The sequence below is a fragment of the Orycteropus afer genome, unplaced genomic scaffold, assembly GCF_000298275.1.
Source record: "Orycteropus afer afer isolate SDZICR_OR568_19922 unplaced genomic scaffold, OryAfe1.0 scaffold00071, whole genome shotgun sequence".
Lineage (NCBI taxonomy): Eukaryota > Metazoa > Chordata > Mammalia > Tubulidentata > Orycteropodidae > Orycteropus > Orycteropus afer.
The window spans coordinates 3,394,207-3,420,383 of record NW_006921658.1 but is presented as its reverse complement, the minus strand read 5'-3'; the positions used below and the strand labels follow the sequence as shown (position 1 = coordinate 3,420,383).

The window sequence follows — 26,177 nt, the reverse complement described above, 5'->3', positions numbered from 1 at the left end:
GGTTTCCGAGGCAGTATCACTACGGAAGTAGGATTGCCCAACCTTCCTTCCGAGAAGTGGCTGGTGGGTTTGAACCGCCAGCCGTCTGGTTAGCAGGCAAGTATCTTAGCCACTATGCTACCAGAGCTCCCAAACAAGAATAAAGCAGATGAAAACTCATATGAGAGGCAAAAATTAAACCATAAGAAGCACATACTACCACAAATAATATCATACTACGCTGAAAGCCAATGGTATTGATGGTTCAGTGGTATAATACTCATCATCCATGAGGGAGATCTGGGTTCGATTTCTGGCCAAAGCATTTCATGAGCAGTCTTTACCCACCTCTCAGTGGAAGTTTGCATGTTGCTATGATACTGACAAGGTTTCAGCCGAGCTTCCAGACTAAGATGGACTGAGAAGGAAAGCTTGGTGTTGTGCACAGGTTGCCATGAGTTGGGGCCAACCCAACAGCAGCTAATAATAACAGTATGTCAAAAATCTAAATAGAAATTACATTTAAGATAACATCTAAAAATAACTATATTCATTTTTCTAAGATGATTTTACTAAATAAGTACAGATTACTCTCATTTTTCCATTTCTTTCCCCTCTCTGGAAAGATGTAAAAATGAAGTAAGAGTAAAAGCACATTAAAAATAAGATATTAAAAACATAAAAGTGAGTGATTAAAAATTCTTGTTCCCACAACAACTATATATTTGTTTCATAGGCATTACATTACACATGCATCTGTTTCCTGCTATTTATTAATTCTGAGAAAACACAAGGTAAATATACTAATGAAATCACAAACTAAACTACATACAATTTGAGACTAACATGTTATAGTTGTCTAGGCAACAACAATCTTATATTTCCCACGGAAAACTGGCAGTAATTTCTTTATGTGCATATTATTCATATTTTGTGTGAGAGTGAAAACAGCTTTCTCCTCCCACAACATATGCTTGGAAGTGTGATAACTGTGATGTATTCCTAATGTATTTTGTGTACAATGCTACTATTCTGTATTTTTTGAAGAGATGGCTCTCTAAGTCCCAGGAAAGACCAAACTCTCTATCAAGAAAAGAATAGCAATTTAAAGAAAAACTCACAGCTAAATGAAAGGCAGACCCTATTTGAAAATAATTGACTCAGTTCTAGATGGGAACCAGAAGATTCTAGCCACTCTTTGGTGAAAATTCTTAACCTTTAGCAGGAGACACAGACTAGAATTACAAGGACATTAAAATGGAAGCTTCATGAGAGTAAGGAACTGGAGTTGGGCCTAATACCTATTGGTGTTCAGTGAATATATGCTAAATGAATGGATGAATGAATACAATTATCAAAGAATCAAGATGAAGCTGGGCCTGCAATAGGCCATACAATACATGATAGACTACAGAACTTCTGTAAGACTTGTCCCCTAAGCTGAACAAAGCTAAGGTGTGTATTTCACATTTTTACCTGTCCACCTACATGTATATTCTGTGCCTTCTGAGTCCTATTGTATACAAAAATTTTCTGTACACTCTTCAGCCTTATTAGAGAGTGGATATAGCTGCTTGACTTATCAAATCAACAGATACAAGCCAAAAGAGAGAGAACTACAAAAAAGTGCCATAAACCCCATAGTATTGACAATACATGGCTGATGCCATTTGTCACTGTACATAAGCCAAAAGTTTTAATAAAAAGATAAGTTCAATTTTTATTAGAAGTATGTTGTTGTTATGTGCTGTGGAGTTGGCTCCAACTCATAGTGACCCCTCGTTGGGTTTCCAGGGAGGCATCACTACAGAAGTAGATTGCCCAACCTTCCTTCCGGGGAGGGGCTGGTGGATAATCATCAAAACAAAATTCAAGAATGAAAATGTCATTAGAAGAAAGTAATGAGGGCCATAAATAGAATGTTCTAGGCTCTCACAGTGGCTGTGATGGTTAAGATTAAGTGTTAGCTTGGCTAGGCCATGATTCTCAGTGGTTTGGCAGATCTTATGTAATCATCCTCCATTTTATAATCTCATGTGAGCAGCCAATTCATTGAAAGGGAAGTTTCTTGGGAGTGTGGGCTACATCCAATATATATAGTTGTTCTGGCAAAGCTCCCCCTCTCTTGATCTTGCATCCGACTTGTCATCCTTTGACCTTCAATTCTTGGTATGTGAGCCAGCAGTCTACTATGTGACCTGCAGATTTGGACATTCACCAGCTCCTGAAGCCCCATGAGCTGGTCTGACCCACTAATTTTGTGTTAATCAGCCCCTGAAACCAAGTGAGTCAGAAGTAGCACCTAGCCTGTCACCTGACCCATGAATTTGGGATTCGACAGCTCCCACAAGGTTAATGAGCCATTTTTTTTAATATATGTATATTTGGTTTTCTTTATGTTGAAGTGTAATCCATAATGAAGACTGGAGTCTTTGAACTTCTTCAGCAAATGCTTCAAGTCATCTTCATTTTCAGCAAGCAAGGTTATGTTATCTGTATATCACAGGTAGTTAATGAGTCTTCCTCCAATCTTGATACCACATTCTTCTTCATGTAGTCTAGCTTCTCAGATTATTTGCTCACCATACAGATTGAATAGGTGTGGTGAGAGGATACAACTCTGACACACACTTCCTGATTTTAAACCATGCCATATCTCCTTGTTCTGTCTGAAAAACTGCCTCTTTGTCTATATACAGGTTCCTCATAAGCACAATTAAGTGTTCTGTAATTCCCATTCTTCTCAAAGTTATCCATAATTTATTGTGATCCACACAGTCAAATGCCTTTGCATACTCAATAAAACACTGGTAAATATCTTTCTGTTATTCTTTGTTTTCAACCAAGAGCCATCTGATATCAGCAATGTTATCCCTTGTTCCATGTCCTCTTCTGAATCTAGCTTACATTTCTGGAAGTTCCCTGTCAATATGTCACTGCAAATATGTTTGAATATCTTCAGCAAAATTGTACTTGTGTGTGATAGTAATGATATTGTAGTATTTCCACATTCTGTTGGATCACCTTTCTTGGGAATGGGTACAAATATGGATCTCTTCCAGTCGGTTGGCCATGTAGATATCTTCCAATTTCTTGACATAAATGAGTAAGCACTTCCAGCACTGCATCCATTTGTTGAAACATTTCAATGGGTATCTCATCAATTCCTTGAGACTTTTGTTTTGTTTTGTTGTGCCAATTCCTTAAGTACAACTTGGACTTCTTCCTTCAATACCTTTGGTTCTTGATTATATCCTACCTCCTGAAATAGATGAATACTGACCAATTCTTTTTGGTACCATAACTCTGTGTATTTCTTCCATCTTCTTTTGATGCTTCCTGCATAATTCAACATTTTGCCTATAGATCTTTCAATAGTGCAACTTGAAGCTTGAATTTTTTCTTCTGTTCTTTCAGCTTGAGAAATGCTGAGTGTGTTCTTCCCTTTTGGTTTACTAACTCCAGGCCTTTCCGCATTTCATTATAATGCTTTACTTTGTCTTCTCAAGCTGCTTTTTGAAATCTTCTGTTCCGCTCTTATATCCCATCATTTCTTCCATTTGCTTTAGCTACTCTCCACTCAAGAGCAAGTTTCAGAGTCTCTTCTGACATCTATTTGGTCTTTTCTTTCTTTCTTGTATTTTTAATGGCATTTTGCTTTCTTCATGGATGATGTTCTTTTTTTCATCCCACAACTTGTCTTGTCATTGGTGTTCAAAGTGTCAAATCTATTCTTGGATGGTCTCTAAATTCTGGTGGGATATAATCAAGTTTGTACTGTGACTCCCGTTGATTTGTTTTAATTTTCTTCAGCTTCAACTTGAATTTGTATATAAGCAATTGGTGTTCTGTTTCATAGTCTGTTCCTGGTCTAGTTTTGACTGATATTTGAACTCCATAACCTCTTTCCATAGAAATAGTCTATCTGATTACTATGTATTCCATCTTGTGAGGTTCATGTGTATATCCACTGTTTATGTTGTTGAAAAGAGGTATTTGCAATGAATAAGTCATTGGTCTTGCAAAATTCTATCATGCAATCTCCCAGTATCATTTCTATACCAACACCATGTATTGCAACTACCAATGATTCTTCTTTGTTTCCAAATTTTGCATTCCAATCACTGGGAATAATCAATACATCTTGATTGCATATTTGGTCAATTCCAGAGTATAAAAGTTGTTGAAAATCTTCCCTTTTTCCACCTTTGGCTTTAGTGGTTGGTGCATAAATTTGAATAATAGTAGTATTAACTGGTCTTCCTGGTATGCCTCATCTTCCTTCAGCAGAGCAGCTGAGTTTGAACTGCTGACCTTCTGGTTAGCAGTCAAATATCTTATCCACTGCACCCCCAGGGATCCTTATGTATATATCTTGAAATGTTCTTTTAGACAACGAATGTGATGCTATTCCTCTTCATTTTTTCATTCCTGATATAGTAGACTATTATGTTTGATTCAAAATCATCAACATGAGTCCATTTCAGCTCACTAATGCCTAGGGTATTGATCTCTATGCCTTCCATTTCATTTTTGACAACTTCCAATTTTCCTAGACTCATTCTCCATAATTCCACATTCCTATTACTAATGAATGTTTTCAGCTATTTCTATTCATTTTGAGAAACAGTAAATGAAGGACTCAAAAGCTTTACTCCATCCCTGTCATTAAAGTCAACTTTACTTTGAGAAGGCAGCTCATCCCCAGTTGTATTTTGAGTGCCTTCTGACTTGAGGGGGCTCATCTTCTGGTACTATATCTGACATGTTACACAGATATTTATAAAATTTTCCAATAATATATCAGATAGTGTTTCACTGCTTTTCATAAGGTTATCACTGGCCAGTTATTTCAGAAGTCGGTGGCCCCATTCTTCTTCCCAGTCTGTCTTAGTCTGGAAGCTCCACTGAAACCTGTCCACCATAGGTGACTCTGCTGGTATTTGAAATACAAGTGGCATACCCTCCAGCCTCACAACAACACATAAGCCACCCCAGTATAATAAATTGACAGACAAGTGGTGGAAAACACCTAACTACCCAGGGTTACTTGGATACTTCTAGTGGTAAGGGCCAAGTGGCATACTTAATCAACACAGATAACATGGACATGGTTACCATAATGGATAGCAGAATCAAAACAGTAATTACAATAGCCCCACTCATATGGACTTATGGCATTGGCTACTTAGTCATGGTGTCTCTAGAAGTGAAATAGATGGAAAATCTACTAAATATTTATTTGATCTGTACAAACAACAGAATTCTAGGTCAAGTGAAAGACAGTCCAACTTGAATTGCAAGAATAGAGAATCACAGCCCCCTCAATCAATTCTCAGACCCATGAATGAAGAGGCTGTGCCCTGTTGAGGAAGAACCCCACTGCACTGTCAAAAATTTATACTGTGGATCTTACTCTCAGCCTTCTCCTAAGGAATCTACAGTCTTTTACAAGACTGACTGTACACTGAGGGAAAGGACATACTTTGATTCTTCTAGGATTACTGGACACTGTCTCTGAATTTACACTAATTTCAGGAGACCCAAAACATCATTGTGGCCCATCAGTCAGAGTAGAGATGTATGGAGGTCAGGTTATTAATGGACTCTTAGTTCAGATCTGTCTCACAGTGAGTGATTTCCTGAGTTCCATAATGCATAATTGGGATAGACATTCTCAGAAACTGGCAGAATCACCACATTTTATCCATGACATGTGGAGTAAGGGCTATTATGGTATGAAAAGCCAAGTGGAAGCCATTAGACTGCCCTTACCTAGCAAAATAGTAAACCAAATACCATACTTCATTCCTAGATGGATTGCAAGGATTAGTGCTACCATCAAGGACTTGCAGGATGCAGGGAGATGGAGATTCCCACCATACCCCATTCAACTCATTTATTTGGCCTGTGCAAAAACACAGATGGATCTTGGAGAATGACAGTGGATTATCACAAACTTAGCCAGGTGGTGACTCCAATTGCAGCTACCCCTGCAAATATGGTGGCATTACTTGAGCAAATTAATACATCTCATGATACCTGGGTATGCAGCTATTGATCTGGCCAGCCTTTCTCATTTTCAAAGGAATGTCAGAAACATTTTGCTTTCAGCTGGCAAGTCCAGCAATACTCCTTCACTGTTCTACCTTAGGGATACATCAACTCTGTAGTACTATGTCATAATCTAGTTCACCAGGGACCTTGACAGCCTTTACCTTCCACAAGACATCCCATTGGTCCATTACATTGATGACATTATGCTGATTGGGCTTAGCAAGGAAGAAGTATCAATGACCCCAGACTTATTGGTAAGACATTTGTGTGCCATAGGGTGATAAATTAATGTAACAAAAATTCAGGTGCCTTCCACCTCAGTGAACTTTCTACTCATTCAGCAGTGTGGGCCATGACAGGGTATTCCTTCTAAAGTAAAGGATAAATTTGTTGTGATCCAAAATGGAGGATGATTACAAATGTGAGCAGCCAATCAGTTGAAAGAGGAGTTTTTTGGGGATGTGGCACAAATCCAATATATATGTATGTTCTGGCAAAGTTCACCCTTTCTGAATCCTGCATCTATCTAATTCATCAACCTATGACCTCCAATTCTTAGGACATGAACTAGCAGCTTGCCATCTGACCTATAGATTTAAGGATTCACCAGTTCCCACAGACTCATATGGGAGCCAGCAGCCTGCTGTCTGACCTGCCAATTTTGTGATGATTAGCTCCTGCAACCACATGAGTGAGGATAAGCTTCCAGCCTGACACCTGATCCACAGATCCTGGACCAGCCAGCTTCCACAACTATGTGAGCCATTTCCTTGAAATGGCTTTGCTCCTCTAAATAACCCACCCTAAGACAGTGGCATTTGCCATTGATGCACTCGGCTACTAACCAATAGTTCAGAGGTTTGACACTACCCAGAGGCACCTCAGAATCTACCAGTTATCTACTTCTTGGAAAAATAAAAAAATCAGTCTTTGAAAATTCCATGGAATACAATTCTACTCTGACACACAGGGGTTGCCATTAGTTAGAATCAACTCCATGACAACTGGTATATATTTTATATGAAATAATCCTTTCTAGGGTTTTATGGAATTCCTGAGTGCCACAAATGGTTAAGTGATCAACTACTATCCTAAAGTTTGGTGGTTCAAACTGAGCCAGAGGTGCCTGGAAGACAGGCCTGATGATATGCATCCAGAAAGTCACAGCCTTGAAAGCTTTTAAGACCCCAATTGCTACTCACCAATGTAGGATGAGGAACAAGGCTTTTATGTATTTTATTGTGCCAACTGAGTCTGTCTAAGATGCACTTAATGGTCTCCTAGTGTTGGATGTGAAGAAGAGTACAAAAAAAAACAAGGGTATTTGGAAGCAATCAGCCCTAGGACATGATGGCCCTGGAGACCAGAAGAACTAAATGGTGCCCGGCTACCAATGTCAACCACTCAGGAAAGTATCAAATATGAAGATCCTGGATAGAGTGGGAGGAAAAGCATGGAACAAAATCCAAAAACTCAATAATGACCAGAATTGCTGGATGGAGTCTGGTGAGACCTCCAATACTATAGCCCTGGATTACATTCTGCACCTGGAATAAAACTCAATCCCAGGGGCTGGCTCTCAGCCCAAAACAAGATGTACATGCAGACCACTCAACCCAGGGTGATGCACCCCCATACTCTATAGACATAAATACATCCCTTGGAGCAATAGACCACATGGGCACAGAGGGCAACATTTACACAAAGGTAATGTAGGACAAACAGGAGTACATAACTATGAGGGGCACAGGGGGAGGGTTACTGGGCAAGGAGGGGAGGAGACTGAGTTAGGGTTGGGCATGGTAACTGGAGAGTGAAACTAAATGTACATGTAACATTGAATGTAAAACAAACTCCTAAAATAAGTAAAAAAAGAAAGAAAAAAAAAGTCACAGCCTTGAAAATTCTATGGAGTTGTTCCACTCTGCACACATGGGGTTGCCAGGAGTTGAAACAGACTCTACAGCAACCAACAACAAAGACTTTAGCAGCTTTTAAGAAAGGAAATAAATCAGATTTTTCTTTCTTTCTAATTTGTGATATCCAAAAACATATTTACTAGTCCTTACTGTTCTGTGACTGCTAACCAGAAGGCTGGTAGTTCAAACCCACCAGCTACTCCTCAGAAGGAAGGTTGGGCAATCTACTTCTGTAGTGATACTGCCTTGGAAACCCAAGGAGGGGTCGCTATGAGTTGGGGCCTATTCGACTGCACATCACAACAACAACACTGTCCTGAATAAGAAGATCTGATGGTGTAATAGTTAAAGCATTTGGCTGATAACCAGATAACCAAAAGGTTGGCGGTTTGAACCCACCAGCCAGTCTGCAGAAGAAAGATGAGGTAGTCTGCTTCTGTAAAGATTTACAGCCTTGGAAACACAATAGGGGTCACTATCAGTCAGAAGTGACTTGATGGAAGTGAGTTTTTGGTTTTTGTCCTGAATATCAAAACCAAGAATTAGATCTTTCAAATAAATTTGATTCCTGTCTATTTTAACTCATATTCCAGACTTGATGAAATTTTAATAGAAGATCTCAAATATGTTATTCTTCTCCATACCCAGACATATTTACTTTCCATTGGTAGATAGCTTGATGTTTTAATCAATAGAATACAATCATCTATCATTTTCTCAATGTTCAGAGAAGACATAAAGACAAATTTGATATTTTATTTAAAAGTTCCTCAATTTTCCTTTAACAAAATGAGTGGCTATAGTAAGAAAAATAATCATAAGTTGCATGTACCCCCTATACCATCCACTGACACAGACATATTTTCACCCAGTTGTCCACCCACAGGTGCCTAGGAAGTCAGACTTGCTTATCTACTTTGAAAAATCAATCCTTGAAAACCCTACCGCACACAGTCTTACTCTGACACACTCATGGGGTCACTATGAGTTAGAATTCACTGGACAACAACTGGTTTGGTTTCGTTTGCTTTTATAGAAGTATACACAAAGGCAGACATACTTCCAAATGCCCCCAAGGCTCCAGCAACCAACACAAGCCAAGGGAACACTCAATAGAGACAAAGACAGATCTTCAGAGAGACACCAGAGAGGAGTCACAAACCGTAAAAGAAAGAAATGTGTATTCTTTGCAAAGCATAGACAACTACTAGGACAGTCAGTAAGCAGCACACCCAACCAGAGGCATGTGTAACGTATGGAACAGGTCCTGACAGCCACTTGAAGGGGGGCGACAATGAGCAGTTTCTGTTGGCCATCGCAGTTTCCAGTGCCAACTGCGAGAGATCATTCAGCAATTTAAAACTACTTGCCATAGGTGCTATTTTCCGTAGATCTGCCCACTGCACCCAGGCACACCGCCTAGCGCCAAGCAAGAACGGAAGGATCCCACTGTGGCTGTGTATGTGTTTCTCTCACACACATACACATTCCTACATACACACATGATCTTCACCTACCTTCTCGCTCACACACAACCCTTCCCACTCCCGTTGTGGCTCCGGCCCCCCCCCCCGCACTGCAGCCCCTCCCCAGCGTAGGCACCGCCCCGGAGGCGGGGTGAGCCAGTGACAGGAGGGGGCCTGCCGGGCTGGCATTTCAGGCGCTCTAACCGGCTGGGCGGGATTTAGGAGCTAGTGTCAGAGGCGGGCGCGGCAGATCCCCGGGCGGGATCCCTGGGCAGCGGACGCTGTCTCCAGCTTCGTGACTTGACCCTCCGGCGTCTGCCCCGGGCAGCGGGAATTGGCAACGGGATGTGTTCGGCCGGGGAGCTGCTGGGGAGCCGCGACGGAGGAGGAGGAGGCGGCGGCGGCAGCGGCAGAGGCAGCGGCGGCGGCGGGGAGTGCGACGAGGACGGGAACGCGCTGGCGAAGCGGGCGGCGGCGGGGACCGAACTGGAGTCCGACGGGAGCCCGCGGAGGCACGGGCGGCAGCCGCAGGAGGAGCACGAGCAGGTGAGCGCGGGGAGGGGCAGCGGCGACCCAGCCCCTGTCCGAAGCCCCACCCGGCGGCGGAGGGAAGTGGCTCCGCTGGCGAGCAGCGCCTCGGCTCTGCCCCTCGTGGGGCGCTAGTCGCCGAGGCATTCGGGGAAGTCGCCCAGAGGCGTTAGACGGCGCGTCCCGGCCAGGCCGCGGGTCGCGTGCCACGCACAGGCGGCGGGAAGTGTCGCCCCGGGGCCCAGCACCTCGTGGTGACAGATGGCCCAGCTTCAGCCCTTGGGCAGATTCTCGGAACGATGCCCCAGGTTCTGTGGAAATGCACACCATAACGGTTACCTACCTAAAAACCTTACGTATAAACAATTTTTCAACTTCAAATCAATATCCTTGCGCTGTGTTTTAGGTAACATGGTACTCCCCTCTCCCACCATCTTGCGTTTCTGAACACACACTCAGACCTGGGAGTGGAAAGCGCCTCTGTAAGGTGTGGGTGCATTTCTCTAGATCTGCAGTCGGTGTCTGAAGGCATGTGTAGGAGCAAGTATTACAATAGATGTCTTCACAGGGATTCTGAGCAAGTTATTCACATGATAGAAAGAAATGAGATCTAAACTTTAGTTAATTAGGTGGAAATGTTTGCAAGAAATTGTTACCAAAGGGAAAGATGTATAAGAGAACAGCCATGATAAAGGGAAAAGAGAAGTTGGGTAATCTTTGAAATTCCCTGAATTTGATGTCACTAAATAAAGTGTGGGAGCTCTGGTAGCATAGTGCCTAAGGCACTTGACTGCTAACCAGAAGGCTGGCAGTTCAAACCCACCAGCCACTCCTCGGAAGGAAGGTTGGGCAATCTACTTCTGTAGTAATACTGCCTTGGAAACCCAAGGAGGGGTCGCTATGAGTCAGATCTGACTTAATGGCGCTTAACAACAACAACAACAACAACAAATAAAGTGTGATAATGGGCATTATAACATATCCAGTGTATTCATTGCCAGGTAAGAAGTTTAATGAAAGAAAATGTATAGGCAGAAGAAATTGAATTACATGTGAGCTGAATTTTCACCAATGTACAGTAATTAGACCTTAAAAAATTCTGAGATAAGTCAGTCTTCATAATACATATATTAAAGGGAAGAAATTCAAATGATTATTTACCTTTACTAGAACCTGTATTAAGGAGCTCTGGTAGCGTAGTGCCTAAGGCACTTGACTGCTAACCAGAAGGCTGGAAGTTCAAACTCACCAGCCACTCCTCAGAAGGAAGGTTGGGCAATCAACTTCCCTAGTGATACTGCCTTGGAAACCCAAGTAGGGTTTGCTATGAGTGAGGTCCGACTCAACGGCACATAACAACAACAGCAACAGAACCTGCATTGCTGGGACAATCAATTGATACTGTCTCCTCTCATCATCCTTCTTTCTCCATTTGTCCTTCTTGTCACATTTCACAAACTTCATTCTTATCACTAAATGCATCAATAGATAAAGCATATATTCTATTATTTCAGTATGTTGCTTAGGAAACAGAAAGTATAATTTTTCATCTATGTGATAATATAAGAGGTGGTGACTGAAGTAAATAATTGGTAGCTAGGAGAGCTTTCTGATTCCCTTCCTGCTGGTTTTCCTGTGTTAACTGTACCATGACTCAGTAGTTAAAGGGCTTGGTTTCCTTTTACCTTACTTGCTCAACTGGAAAAGTGAAGAAAATAGCAACAGGAACTCACCTGTGTGTGTGTGTGTATGTGAGTGTGTGTGTGTGAAGTTTCCAAAGTTAATTTGTAAATGATTATAAAGGATCATGTAAAATATTTCATTTTTGCTTCTGTGGATTGTATGTCATCGATAATTCTGGACTTACCAAAATTGTTTGGTACAAAGAAAAAGAGCAAAACAAATAAATGAAACATGTATGCCAGGAAACAGGAAACTTTGCATACATGTCTGCTCATTGCATTGCACATCATAAAAATTCATATTCCTGTAGTCTTTTGAAAATGATATTTTTATATCTTATATTTTATTTCATGATTTATTTATGTACTCTAACTTTACATATATGATAATTAAAACTAGAGGTATGACGTATTTTCTCCTATATCAGCATCAAACCAAACCAAACTCACGGCCATTAACTGATTACATTTCATAGTGACCCCTATTGGGTTTCCAAGGCTGTAAATCTGTACAGAAATGAACTGCCTCATCTTTCTTCCATGGAGTGACTGGTAGGTTCGAACCACCAACCTTTTGGTTATCAGCCATTAAATGCCTTAACTGCTACACCACCAGAGTTCCTCCATCAGCATGAAAGAGCTTGGAGCTTCTTCTTTTTTTTTTTTAATTGTGATTTGGGTGAAAATTTACAGCGCAAATACACTTTCCATACAGCAGTTCACTTACACTTTGTCTCATGAAATTGACCACAATTTAGCACAATGCAACATCTCCCCTGCTGCGTCCTCCCGATAGTTACCTCTTCCCTGTGTCCATCTCTCCATGCACTCCTACCCCCTGAGCTGTCTCCCTGTACCTGAGCAGCCCTTCTTTCTCTCATGCTTATTCTCTCTAAGGAGTGTATCTACCTCAGATAAATGCTCAACTGATATGCCTGTCTGTTGTTTGGCTGGAAGCCACAGGTGTGCGTTCAATTCCAGACCTGAAGGGTAGCTAGGGGCCATAGTCTCAGTGGTTCCACCAGGCTCTATCAGTCCAGCAAAACTGTTCCCTGCTTTTTTTTTTTTTCCCCAAATGATTTTGAGTTTTGTTCCACATTGTTCTCCCTGTCTATCCAGGATCTCCTACAAAGATCCTCTTCCAAGTGGTTGACAGTAGCAGCAGAGCACCATCTATTTCTTCTGGTCTCATAGTCATATAGGCTGCAGATTGGATGGTGTACCAGTTGCTAGGACTAGTTGTTTCCATGAATTTCTGGTTTTCTTCATTCTTCTTGGCTCTGGACGAGGAGAGATCCATCGTTGCATCTAGATGGCAGCTTGCAAGCTTTTAAGATCTCAGTTGCTACTTGCCATGGTAGGAGGTGGAACAATGTTTTGTGTAGTATGTTATGCCAATTGAGCTTGATGTTCTGCTTAGAGCTTCTTGTCAATAAGCCAAAAACAAACGAAAACTCTGCCTGTCCCAATCCATGGTATAAGAAGCAAATTTTTGTGATAAATCAGTTCTTGGGAACATTGTCATAAATGCTTATTTTCAAGCTTTTTCTTTTTTTTTCTGGATCTTGCAAATGAAGTTTTTAATTTTTATACACTGCCTTGCAATGATAGTTGAGGTAACTTTATAGGCATAAAGATATTTGAAGGAGAGGTAAATGAAATTAGGAATTAGCAAACATGCCGAGGAGTCATTTTGCTTTCTTAAGGTTGATCACCACTCCTTGGAAGGAAGGTTGGGCAATCTACTTCCATAGTGATACTGCCTTGGAAATCCAAGGAGGGGTCACTATGAGTCAGGTCCAGCTCAATGGCACATAACAACAACAACAAGGTTGATCGTTGGGGAGTGGGGATGGGGAGGTGAAGGTTTGTCCATTTGTTTTGTTTCTTATTTTAAAGACATCTGAAAACCAAACCCACTGCCATCGAGTCAATTCCTACTGACAGCAATCCTGTAGGACAGAGTAGAAATTCATAGGGTTTCCAAAACTGTAAATCTTTATGGAAGCAAACTACCACATCTTTCTCCTATGGAGTGGCTGGGGGATTCAAACCTCTGATCTTTTTGTTACCAGCCAAGCACTTTAACAGCTGCACCACTAGGTCTCCTTTTATAAAGACATGGTGTGGTGCAATGGATTGCTTTTCTATGGCCTTTCTCACCATGGTCTTGTAACTCTCAGTAAATGATTGTGTGGGACTATGCAAATAAATTTCTTATGAGACACCAAGGGGACTAGACAGCTTGCTAATAATGCAAATAAGATGCAGGGCACCCTTGTGGGGTGGAACCATGTAAATAAGATATGTGAAACCCTAGCAAGAAGATTGGTCAGTTTTGTCATCCCAATAGTCTTAAAATGATCCATCCCAAAGGCAGAAAGGAGGGACCTGACTACTACTAAAAAGAAGAGATGGAAGCAGGAAGCAAAGCACAGACCTTTGGACCCAGGGTTCCTGCATATGCAAAGTCCTAGTACACAGCAAACAGGGAGTATAACACCAGAGATAGCAAGAAGTAGTGGGAGAGAAATGGCAGAAGCAGAGGCAGCCGAACTGGGAGATAGCAGTGGGCTTCATAGTCCACAGTGTGATAGAGTTTTGGTCAGGAAGCTTACTGGTGGAGTTGGATGCCTCGAGGCATTTATTGGTAGAGCTAGGAAGCTTTGTCCCTTGCCCTGAGGACCCAAGAGACCCAACAAACCAAGGACCAGAAAGAAGCCTGCGGGCATGGCTGAAAAGAGACTCTCCTTATCAAAGAACTGTATCATGAGTCTTCCCTGATCCTAATTGTACCCCATTATTTCCCAAATAAACTCCATAATCATGTGTATGATCTCCGAGTTCTGTGTAGCCATTACAATGAAGCAGAGAAGTAAAATGTTTGAGAAGGACAGCTGGTGTCAGAATTAATAAAATGGTGGAGTGGAGGCATATTTGACCTCCACCTCATAAGAAGCAGCCTTGGGCTGTTGGTCTTGATTCTCCTTCCCCATTGTGAAGTAAGAGAAGGTCAGATACCTATGCCATTTTTATCTATAAATCAAAAAACCAAACTCACTGCCATTGAGTCGATTCTGACTCATAGCAACCCCCTTTGGGTTTCTGAGGCAGTAAATCTTTATGGAAGTAGATTGCCCAGTCTTCCTTCCATGGAGTGGCTGGTGAATTTGAATCACCAACCTTCTGGTTAGCAGTCAAATGCCTTAGACACTATGCCACCAGAGCTCAAAATTACAAATAGGTTATTTTTGAAAAATTGGTTTGTAAGACACTTTCCTGCTAACCAGACGGCTGGTGGTTCAAACCCACCAGCCACTCCTCGGAAGGAAGGTTGGGCAATCCTACTTCCTTAGTGATACTGCCTCGGAAACCCAAGGAGGGGTCCCTATGAGTCAGGTTTGACTCGACGGCACATAACAACAACAACAACAACAACAAGCTAGTTATTTAGAACTGAAAGTAAATTTTTCTACAGAAACAGAACCAAAACTAATTAGCTGGAAATGAGGCAAAGACTATCTTCCTGCTGTCTTTTCTGCTCAGTACTCTCATTTGGTATTCCAGAATCTTATTAGCATTGTAGATGTTGAGCGGGGGTTGTGGCAGCAACAGAGGAGTCTTTTTCATTTCTCCATCAGGGCTATGGTGGTATGCTCTTGAACTCAGTAACTCCAGGGGGCTTTTGCTCTTCTATCTCTTTCATTGATTTTGTAAGCATTTAATTTTCTGTGTCAAATCTATTTCTGTTTCCTTTACAGAGAATTTTGCTTTTACCTCATTAGTTGATATAAGCAGGTTTCTTCATGGCTCTTCCCCAAGCTAAAACCTCCTTAATACACATCCTCTCTTTATCTCTGGTTTTTCTTTCTCTGTGTGAAAGGTTCATGCCCTTCCCTCAAACTGGAAGGCTTTTGCATAAGCTTTGACTGTCCAAAACCTGTCTTTGGCTCATTGTACTTATAATGCCATATCAAAATGTATGTGTGTTTTGCTATTTATTTCGTATAATACTGGAACACTGATGTTAATACTAAATCAAACTCACTGCCATCAAGTCAATTCTGACTCATAGCCCCCTTTGGGTTTCTAAGCGGTAAATCTTTATGGAAGTAGATCACCCAGTCTTCCTTCCATGGAGTGGCTAGTGGGTTTGAACCACCAACCCTATTAATAGAGGTTTTATTAAAAACTGAGATATTGTCAGCATCATTTTTTTATATATAATTTATCCTTATGTGCTAATCCATCTGAGAGAAAACAAGTTCCTCTGTCCTCCTGGCCCAAGCCTTTCCAGGTAGGTGATTGACAAAGGGGACCTGATTAAAATCAGGTCACCTCGGAAAGGAGGGGCCGGGCCTTGACAGAACGGATCAGGCCCCTAGATGAAGGAACCACGTCAGGTCTGGAAGTAGGAGTTGGCTTCTAAGGGAGAAGAGCAGGGAGAAAAGCAATTTCAAGGAACACCCAAGGCATAGCTATCTCACATATGTGTTGGTGTACATGAGAGATGATGCCATTATGTTCAAGACTGTGAGTTGTGGTGACTTTTTGTAAGAGAGTCTCTGCTATGCTGCATAGCTAGGAGACTAAAGATCTCCAGTCTTCTTTTTATATGCCTGTAATGTGTACATAGACCAAGAGTTCAAACAGAACAAGGGGATACTGTGTGGTTTAAACTCAGGAAAGGTGTGTGTCATAGTTGCAGCCTTTCACCATATTTGTTCTACCTGTATGCTGGGCAAATAATCCAAGAAGCTGGACTGTATAAAGAAGAATGTGGCATCAGGATTGGAAGAAGACTCATTAACAACCTGTGATATGCAGATTACACAATCTTTCTTGCTGAAAGTGAAGAGGACTTGAAGCACTTACTGATGAATATCAAAGACTACAGCCTCAGTATGGATTACACTTTAACATAAAGAAAACAAAAATCCCCACAACTGAATCACAAAGCAACATCATGATAAACAGAAGATTGAAGTTGTCAAGTATTCTATTTTACCTGGATCCACAATCAATGGCCATGAAGCAGCAGTCAGAGAATCAAATGACATACTGCATTGGGCAAATCTGCTGCAAAAGTATTAAAAAGCAAAGATATCCCTTTGAGGACTAAGGTGTGCCTAACTCAAGCCATGGTATTTTCAACTGCCTCATACACATGCAAAAGCTGGACAGTAAATAAGGAAGACTGAAGAACTGATCCATTTGATTTATAGTGTCAGTAAAGAACATTGAATATGCCATGGACTGCTGGAAGAATAAACTGTCTTGGAAGAAGTACAGCTGATATGCTTCTTAGAAGGGAGAATGGCAAGACTTCATCTCTCATACTTTGGTCATGTTGTCAGGAGGCACAAATCCCTGGAAAAGGACATAATACTTGGAAAAGTAGATTAGCAAAAAAGAGGAAGGCCCTCAATTTGATGTATTGACACAGTGGCTGCAACAATGGGCTCAAGCATAGCAATGATTATGAGGATGGCACAGGAGTAAGCAGTGTTTTGTTCTGTTGTCCGTAGGATTGCTGTGAATCAGAACCAACTGAGAGGCACCTAACAACAATATGAATGGCATCTGCTTATGTATGATACAGTGTGCAGTTCACAAGTTGAATAATCTAAGATCGCCATGCTTATCTAGAGCATTGGGAGGTCCCCGCTATCCTTAGATTGACTTCATAAGCATTAACTCTAGCTATAAGGTCTTTATGATTATAAATGTAGAGTATACTTTGGAAAATAAAGAAGTAGAAAAAGAACTAAAGAAGGGAATAGCATGTGAAATCCCACTCCACGTAATATTTTGATATCAAATATCAAGCAAAACTCATTGCTGTCAAGTCAATTCCGACTCATAGCTACCCACCCTACAGGACAGAGTAAAACTGCCCCCAAGTATTACCAAGGCTGTAAATCTTTACAGAAGCAAATTGCCACATCTTTCTTTCATGAAGCAGCTGGTAAGTTCAATCCACCAACCTTTTTGGATAGCAGCCAAATACTTTAACCACTTTACCATCAGGGCTCCTTTATTTCTTATTATTGTATTTGTATATCTATCTCTGTATACATGTATATTTTTAGATATATACACATATATGTTTTTAACATGTGTAACACCAATAGAATTTGGTATCATTTTATTTCTTAGCATGTTGTTGATTTTTCTTTGTTATAGAAAATTCTTTGTAAAAACTATTTTTAGGGTTGCCTAACAGTCCATTCCCCTAACACTGAACATTTAAGATACTTCAAACTTACTTTTATAAATAATGCTGTATTGAAAATCTTTACTTGTAAATCTTAGTCTACTGTTCTACCTTGGAATCAGTTCCTAGAAGTGGAAGAATTTAGGCAATGAGTCAAAAGAAGCCTCATAAAAATTCTAAATAATTGCATTGAAGAATGGTTTTATCAGTGTACACTTCCAACATCGATGTGTAAGAGTGCCTATTGGAAACTATCCATGCCAACACTGAATAGTATAATTTATAGATTAATTATCTTATTATTATAAGATATTATATATATATATATATATATGTATATGTATACATATATAATAAGATAAAATTATCTTATAGTTACAGAAAAATTATTATTATAAGATATTGCTAGAGAGGCTTACAAAACCATTCATATATTTATTGGTCATTTCTATTTCTTTTTAATGAGTTCTTAGAAACTTTTTCTTTTGTATGTTAACTTTTTAAATAATTTTTAAAAATTTAAATTATAAGAATATTAATCCCTTATTTCAAAGTGATTATAAATGTTTTCCTGTTTACCATTTACATTATTATTTTGCTTCTGATAATTTTAAATTTAAAATGCTTTTTTTATATATAGAGAGAGAGGTAACAAAATATTTACCAAGATGTTTTAAATTTTTACTAGGCAAAATAATTTCTTTTTTTGATAATTTCATACATACACAGAACATATACTCATGTACCTACACATATCTATATATTTGTTTAGAACATCCTTTTTGATCCTACAATCAGTTAAACATTCACCTATATGAAAAAGTCTGTATTAAGCTTATACATTTTTGTTGGTATTGTGGAAGGGATGTTTTTTTCCTTACCTCATGTTTTCTTATTGCTAGCTTCTTGCTATAGGTTTTGTATATTTAGCTTTTAACTGGCTACCTTTCTGAATTATTTTACTAATTCTATTACTGATATCTTTCAGGCTTAATTCTTTTGCATTTTCTAGGTATATAATAATCCTGTCTGTTTTGGTTCTCTAGTGCTGCTATAACAGAGATACCACAAATGTGTGTCTTGAACAAACAGGGGTTTATTCTCTTACAGTTTAGGAGGCTAAAAGTCTGAGTTCAAAGTGCCAGCACTAGGGGCTGAGTAAAAGACCCTTGATCTTGGGCTTCAGCTCTGCCTCTTGCTCCTGCCCCACTGAAGCTGGAAGCATCTCTTGGCACAGGCAGCTGCTGGCTGCGGAGGCTGACAAACCCAAGGTCGACAAATAAAATGGCACAATGCTAAGATTACCAAACAACATGGCAGGCCACTAGCTCAAGTCCAGAGACAATCCCCAAGATGAGGAAGAAACACAGCAGCCTGCTGAATGAAAACTCAGCTATTTGTGGGGTCTAAGTATACCAAAAAGCTCAGAAACCATTCTCAAAGCTGTCTTACTATATACTGGAAGCAGACCACATCCCTAAGGCAGATACTCAGCTCCTCCAGTATTGGCTTCCATGGAGCTGATTACCAGTCTCATCATGGGGAATAACTATATCCAGCAGCCCAGCCGCTCAAAACCAGGCCCAGCCAAGCTGACACATGACTTAACTACCATACTGTCTGTAGTTAAAAATAATTTTATTTGCTTTCAAATGTTGTTGTTGTTATGTGCCATCGAGTCAGACCCAACTCATAGCAATCCCTCCTTGGGTTTCCAAGGCAGTGTCATTACGGAAGTAGGTTGCCCCATTCTGAGGAGTGGCTGGTGGGTTTGAGCCGCCAGCCTTCTGGTTAGCAGTCAAGTGCGTTAGGCACTAAGCTACTAGAGCTCCCTTGCTTTCAAATAGTAATGCCTCATTTCATATTTCTTGCCTTTTGCAATGCCTAAAACTTTCAGAATAATACCTAGCTCAAACTACCAGCCACTCCTTGAAAGGAAAGTTGGGCAATCTACTTCCGTAGTGATACCACCTCGGAAACCCAAGGAGGGTCTCTAGGAGTCAGATCTAACTCAATGGCAGTGGGTTCATAGATATTTATTAAGGAAATAAAGAACTTCTATAAAAATTTTTATAGAAATGTGTTTCATGAGATGATCTGGGGGGGAAAAACAGAAGGGAAGGAGCCTTATGCTTCCTTTTATCTATCATTAGAGATATGATTAACAATGCAGATTCTAGATCCAGAAAAGTTAGGTTTAAATCCTGATTCTGACACTAATTCTAACTTTGGGCAAGTTAATTAACCTCTCTGGGCTTCAGTTCCTTCATATGTATGATAGGAATAATAATTATATTAACTTCATAAGATTGTTGGGATGATTACATGAGTTGATATATGTAAGGTACTTAAAGCAAGCTCCAGCTCGTATTAAACCTGTAAATGTTATCTGTGATCAAACAATCCAATCTAATTTTCAACTGGACTCCTAAATGAAAAGAAATATAATTTATTTTTATTTTTATTGTGATTTGGGTGAAAGTTTACAGAGCAAATTCACTTTCTATACAGCAGCTCACATATACTTTGTCTCATGACATTGATTATAATTTCCCACAATGCAGCAGCTCCCCTCCCACTTCCTCCCCATAGTTACCTCTTCCCCGTGTCCTTCGCTCCATGTACTCCTGCCTCCGAGCTATCTCCCTGTGCATACACAGCCCTTCTATTCTCCCATGATTGTTCTTTCCAAGGAGTGTATCTACTTAATGTAAATGTTCAGTTCATATGCCTGTCTTTTGTTTGGCTGGAAGCCACAGGAGTGGGTTCAATTCCAGACCTGAAGGGCAGCTAGGGGCCATAGTCTCAGTGGTTCCATCAGGTTCTATCAGACTAGCAAACCTGGTCCCCCCCCTTTTTTTAAATGAGAAATCTTATTTCTTAATGTAATTTTTAAGTTTTCTGGTTTCTGCCATTAGAAATGCCCCCAAGGAGGTAGGTGGAATAAAACTGTGCTTATCAACTTTAATATGCATCCCAATCATCTCAGGATCTTGTTGAATGCAGATTCTGATACAGTTGATCTGGGGTTGGGCCTGAGATTTTGCATCTCTAACTGGCTCCTTAGTGATATTGATATGTGCTCACTGACTACACTTGCAGTGGCAAGGGAATAGAGAGGATTAGCAAGCCAATCCATAGTATTCACCATACTCACTCTTTAACATAAACAAAAACTCACTGCCATCAAGTCAATTCTGACTCATTGTAACCCCCATTGGGTTTCTGAGATGGCATATCTTTATGGAAGTAGATTGCCCCATCTTCCTTCTGTGGAGTGGCTGGTAGGTTTGAACCACCGACCTTCTAGTTAGCAGTCAAATGCCCTAGGCACTGTGCCGCCAGAGCTCCTGAACATGCTATCAGTGATATGTATAAGGAAGTTTGTAACTGTTTCCCCAAGAGTGAATTTTTGAACTCTTGGTAAGATATGAAGAAGCCAATACTTTTTCTTCAAGCCAAATGATTTGTTCTATATCCTACAACTAACAAGTACTAGAACAGACCAGAATCCAGGTCTCCCAAATCCCAACCTGTGTTTTTTCTACATATAAAAAAGAACATTGTCGCATGATGTGTGAACAGATCTTTGACAAAAGATACTCAGTTATACCCACTTCCTTTTAAAAGCAGGTTGCAATCAATACTGTAACAAGTGCTGTAAATTTAGATGAAGGTCAGCCTTCAACTTAATCTCATGTTCTTCAAGATACTCCAGTCACTAGAGTAATAATTCTTGGGATAATTTTGCTTATGGTAAACATCTTTTTTTTTATTTTTCATCATTACCCAAAGTAGAATCTGTAAATCAGTGCTTCTCAACTATGGCAGTTTTCTCCCCAGGTGATATCTGACAATGTCTGGAGACATTGTGATGTAATGGTTAAGGCATCTGGCTGCTAACCACAGGTCAGTGGTTTGGACCCACCAGCTGCTCCACAGAAGAAAGATCAGGCAGTCTGCTTCCATAAAGATTTACATACAGCCTTGAAAATCCAATAGAGGGGTCTCTATGGGTTGGAATCAACTCAGTGGCAGTGAATTTGTTTGGTAGTTTGAACCCACCAGCTGCTTCATGGGAGAAAGATGGGCAGTCTGCTTCCATAAAAATTTATGTCCTTGGAAACCATATGGGGTGGTTCTACTCTCCTGTAGGGTCACTTTGAGTTGAAATTGACTCAGTGGCAGTGGGTCTGTAGAAGTTATTCTGCAGTTATTTTTTATTCAAGAGAAATGGTTCACCAAAGTTCAAGGGAAAGAACTAAAACTACCATGACATCAGCCTTATCCTAAGTCTCAGAAGTAGAAACTCTGACTGTCTGTACCTTAGCCACTCTATTTTCAGTTTCTCTCTCTGCTGGAGTTACAATCATATCTTGCAGTCGCAGCCACATATCTTCAAAAACCTTAAAGATCCTTATTAGTCATGTTTTGGTTTGTTAAGTATATGTGTAGGATGTGTATGTGTGTGCACCCACATGCTTAAAGGAATTAATAAGACATTCTAAGAGAACTTTCATTTGAGCACAGAAACTAAGTTTTGAGTTGACTTGATGCAGAAGTCTATCTTTTTTCTTTTTTCCCATATCCAGTGAGGGGGATGTCTTCCCCCCTCCCCCATTATCCTCCCTGGCGGCTGTGCCTTATCTTGGCATGGAAAGAGGAAAGGGTTAGCTTTGTTTTTGCTGTTTTCTTATGGCAACAACTGCAGCTTATCAGACTTCTGATCAAAAAAAAAAATTACAGTGCAAATGTTGTGAACTTCATGGAAAGTGAAAAATAAAATTATTAAAAATATCTAAATATACTATTAAAAATTAAATGAATATCCATTTGTGGTTTCTTACTGTATTTTCTCTGATAAAACTGTGCCTAATATCCGTGTTTTCGATTTTTTTACATTTTCTCTCCAATTAATCCAAAACAATTGATTTTTATTTTTCACCTTCTTGATCAAAATTTTGTTTGTATGCAGACTGTGTGCAGAGGCAAAATTTAAGTTTAATGTCTTGTGAATTGCAAATTCCTTCAGTCTGCTTGAATTCATGTTTCCTATTCCATAGTTTCCAGAGATGATAATATATACCAGATAAGAAATTGTCACTGGCACAAGTTGAGAGTTAAGAAGGAAAGTCGTTTTAAAGAGAAAGATGTTTGATTTGGGGTGCTTTGAATAGATAAACTATTTTTTCTTGTGGTACCATCTAGCAAACTATCCTGCACATACAACTCAATAATGTCACCAGAGCTTTAATTTTTTTTTAACTAGATTTTAAGAGTAGTACAAGTAGAGAATTATTTTAACTTACAGCTTGAATTAATCATAGTTTTCAATTCATGGTCTACTTTTATCTATCATTAGTTCAGCCAAAGCACTTGTCATATTTAATTAATTTTTTTTCTATACCTATTTACTTCCCCTACAATTGACAATTGTTTTAATATGTTTGCTAGATATCCCTGAAATTATGTGTATCTCTTTGAATACTTGAGGGGGTGGGAGTTGTATATGTTGTTGTTGTTGTTATGTGTATGTTGGCAACTATGAATTATGATTTTCAAAATATTGAACTCTATTGATTAGAATACTACAGTCTTCATTATGGATTAAACCTCAACATAAAGAAAATGAAAATCCTCACAAGTGGACCAATAAACATCACAATAAAGAGGGAAAAGATTGATGATGTCAGAGATTTCATTTACTTAGATCCATAGTCAACACCAATGGAAGTAGCGGTCAAGAAATCAGACATATTTCACTGGGCAAATTTCCTGCAAAAGACCCCCTTTAAAGTGTTAAGATACAAAGATGTCACTTTGAAGACTAAGGTGTGCCTGACACAAGCCACGGTATTTTCAGTAGCCTCATATGCATGTGAAAGCTGGAGAATGAATAAGGAAGACCAAAGAAGAGTTGATGCCTTTGAATTGTAATGTTGGTGAAAAATACTGAAAATACCACGGACTGCCAGAACAATAAAGAAATCTGTCCTGGAGGAAGTACAGCTGAAATACTCCTTGGAAGTGAGAATGGCCAGACTTTGCCTCTCCTACTTTGGCCGTATTGTCAGAAGGGACCATTCCTGGCGAAGGATATCGTGCTTGGTAAAGTAGAGGTTCAGTGAAAAAATGGAAGATCCTCAACGAGTTGGATTGACACAGTGGCTGCAACACGATGGGCCCAAGTATAGCAAGAATTGTGAGGATGGCACAGGACCAGGCAGTGTTTCCTTCTGTTGTACATACAGTTGCTGAGTCAGAGCTAGCTCGATGTTACCTAACAACAACAACATTGATTAGAATGGAAACAGATTTTAGTATCTTTCAGTTTATAGTCATTTCAAAACTAATTCTAGTCTCATTGATTTTATCCATCCCCTCACAAAGCCTTTTTTCCCTTTTTGGTTCTTATATAATTTAGTGGAAATGAAGTGTGAAAAAAATGTTATAACTATACATTTAGTTATAAAGGGTTAACAAATTATATAATTATATAATGTTTTAGTTAGGTAAATCTTTATGTAATTAGTAAATTTTTATATATAACATATCATTTTTTGTACATTTTGGAGAAAGTAAAAATTGCAACCAAATTACATTAGGGCTCAATAAACAGAAAAATATGTCTAGCTCTGAAATAAAATAAATGCAAGTTAAAACAATTAGAAATAATAAGTAAAAATAAAAAAAAAGATTAATGTTATATGGTTATAAAAAACAATGTATAAATAAAAATATGCTAAAGAAGGCTGGCGGTTCAAACCCACCAGCCACTCCTCAGAAGGAAGGTTGGGCAATGTGCTTCCTTAGTGATACTACCTCGGAAACCCAAGGAGGGGTCGCTATGAGTCAGATCTGACTCGATGACAATGAGTACAGTGAGTTAGCACAGAATTTGTTTATATATCTGTAGATAAATAGTTCTCATTGCTGTTGGTTACCTGTAACTTACAGACTTGTAAAATAGCTCAAAGTCCATGAAGACTAAACAGTTCTTTAAGCAATGCATAATTTTCCGTTGGAGATACCTACTTATCTTTTTTGTTTATTTTAAATTTTTTATGGTAAATGGTAATGATGAGGGTATCTCTTATCTCCCTTTATAGTGCTGTCCTTTAGAAAAATATTAATTCCATTCTAATCTTCTCCCATGGTAATACTGAATGCATACATTAAGTGTACATGTGAATATGTATGGAAGAGCATAGACTGATTTCTTTTTCTTTGGTCTTTCTGATGAGGTATCTGACTAAAATTAAACTGATGCTAGTATCATTCCTGAAAAACAAAAACAAAAACAAATTTTGATGAGAACAAGATTGCTACCCCAAGAATTCCATATCTATGTCAACTTTTTATTTAGCACACAAATCCCAATTGATTGTTGATAAGATCCTAGCATATTTTCTCCTTGTGTTGAGCAGTCATTGATTTCAGAGACAACTTTGTCTACTGCAGAGTTTCATAGAAAAGAAACAGACGTAGTTTAAGCTTTTACATTTAAAGAAGGGCAAGAATTAAGAATTTACCATTCAGCATGATCATCATTGACAGTAATAAAACTACCCACTGTAAAACACTTGAAAATAAATATGTGGGGGAAAAAAAATTAAAGAAAGTACCAGACACTTTCTTCATTATTTGCTATGTAGAATTTATTTAATGATAATATAATAAAAAATGTATAATTACACTGCTATTTCTAGATGATAATATTTTCCCTTGAAGTTTAAATGATTAGTTGTTTGGTTATCAATGTCACTGGGTATTCAGTACTTGACTATTTTAAGACTTCAGTTAGTCTAACACTCTGCCCATATATTGAAGACATTTTCTTTCTACATTTATATCATATTAAACATCAATTACTTTATTTTTTCATTTTTATTGTGATTTAGGTGAGAGTTCACAGAGCAAATTCATTTTCCATGCAGCAGTTCATACACAATTTGTTTCATGATATTAACTGCAGTTCCCCACAATGTAATGGTTCTTTTCTCATTTCCTCCCAATAGTTACCTTTTCCCTGTGTCCTTTCCTATTCATTCTTGCCCCCTGAGCTATCTCCCTGTGCAAATACTGCCCTTCTATTCTCCCATGATTTATCTTTCTGAGGAGTGTATCTACCTGACTGAACATCAATACTTTAATAACTGATTATAATCACTATATTGTAAACAATTTTTTGTATTATTTGTTTTCTGGCTAGCATATACTTTCTTGATAGCCTTTTAATCCAGTCATTCAAAAAATATATTGGACTTCTATTTTCCAGCTACTGTTCTTAGTACCAGGGATACAAACAAAAAAACAGACATAAACAGGC

General features: G+C 39.3%; 1 protein-coding gene across 1 annotated transcript in view; it reads left to right on the top strand.

The window, feature by feature from the left end:
* The first annotated feature begins 5,917 nt into the window (after positions 1 to 5,917).
* The window catches only part of FAM241A (family with sequence similarity 241 member A), a 65,465-nt gene continuing 45,205 nt past the window's right edge, over positions 5,918 to 26,177 (top strand). The window contains exons 1-3 of the mRNA XM_007940779.1: positions 5,918 to 6,025; positions 9,644 to 9,770; positions 9,831 to 9,967. Of these exons, the coding sequence (XP_007938970.1) occupies positions 5,918 to 6,025; positions 9,644 to 9,770; positions 9,831 to 9,967 (372 nt within the window). The remainder of the gene's footprint in view (positions 6,026 to 9,643; positions 9,771 to 9,830; positions 9,968 to 26,177) is intronic.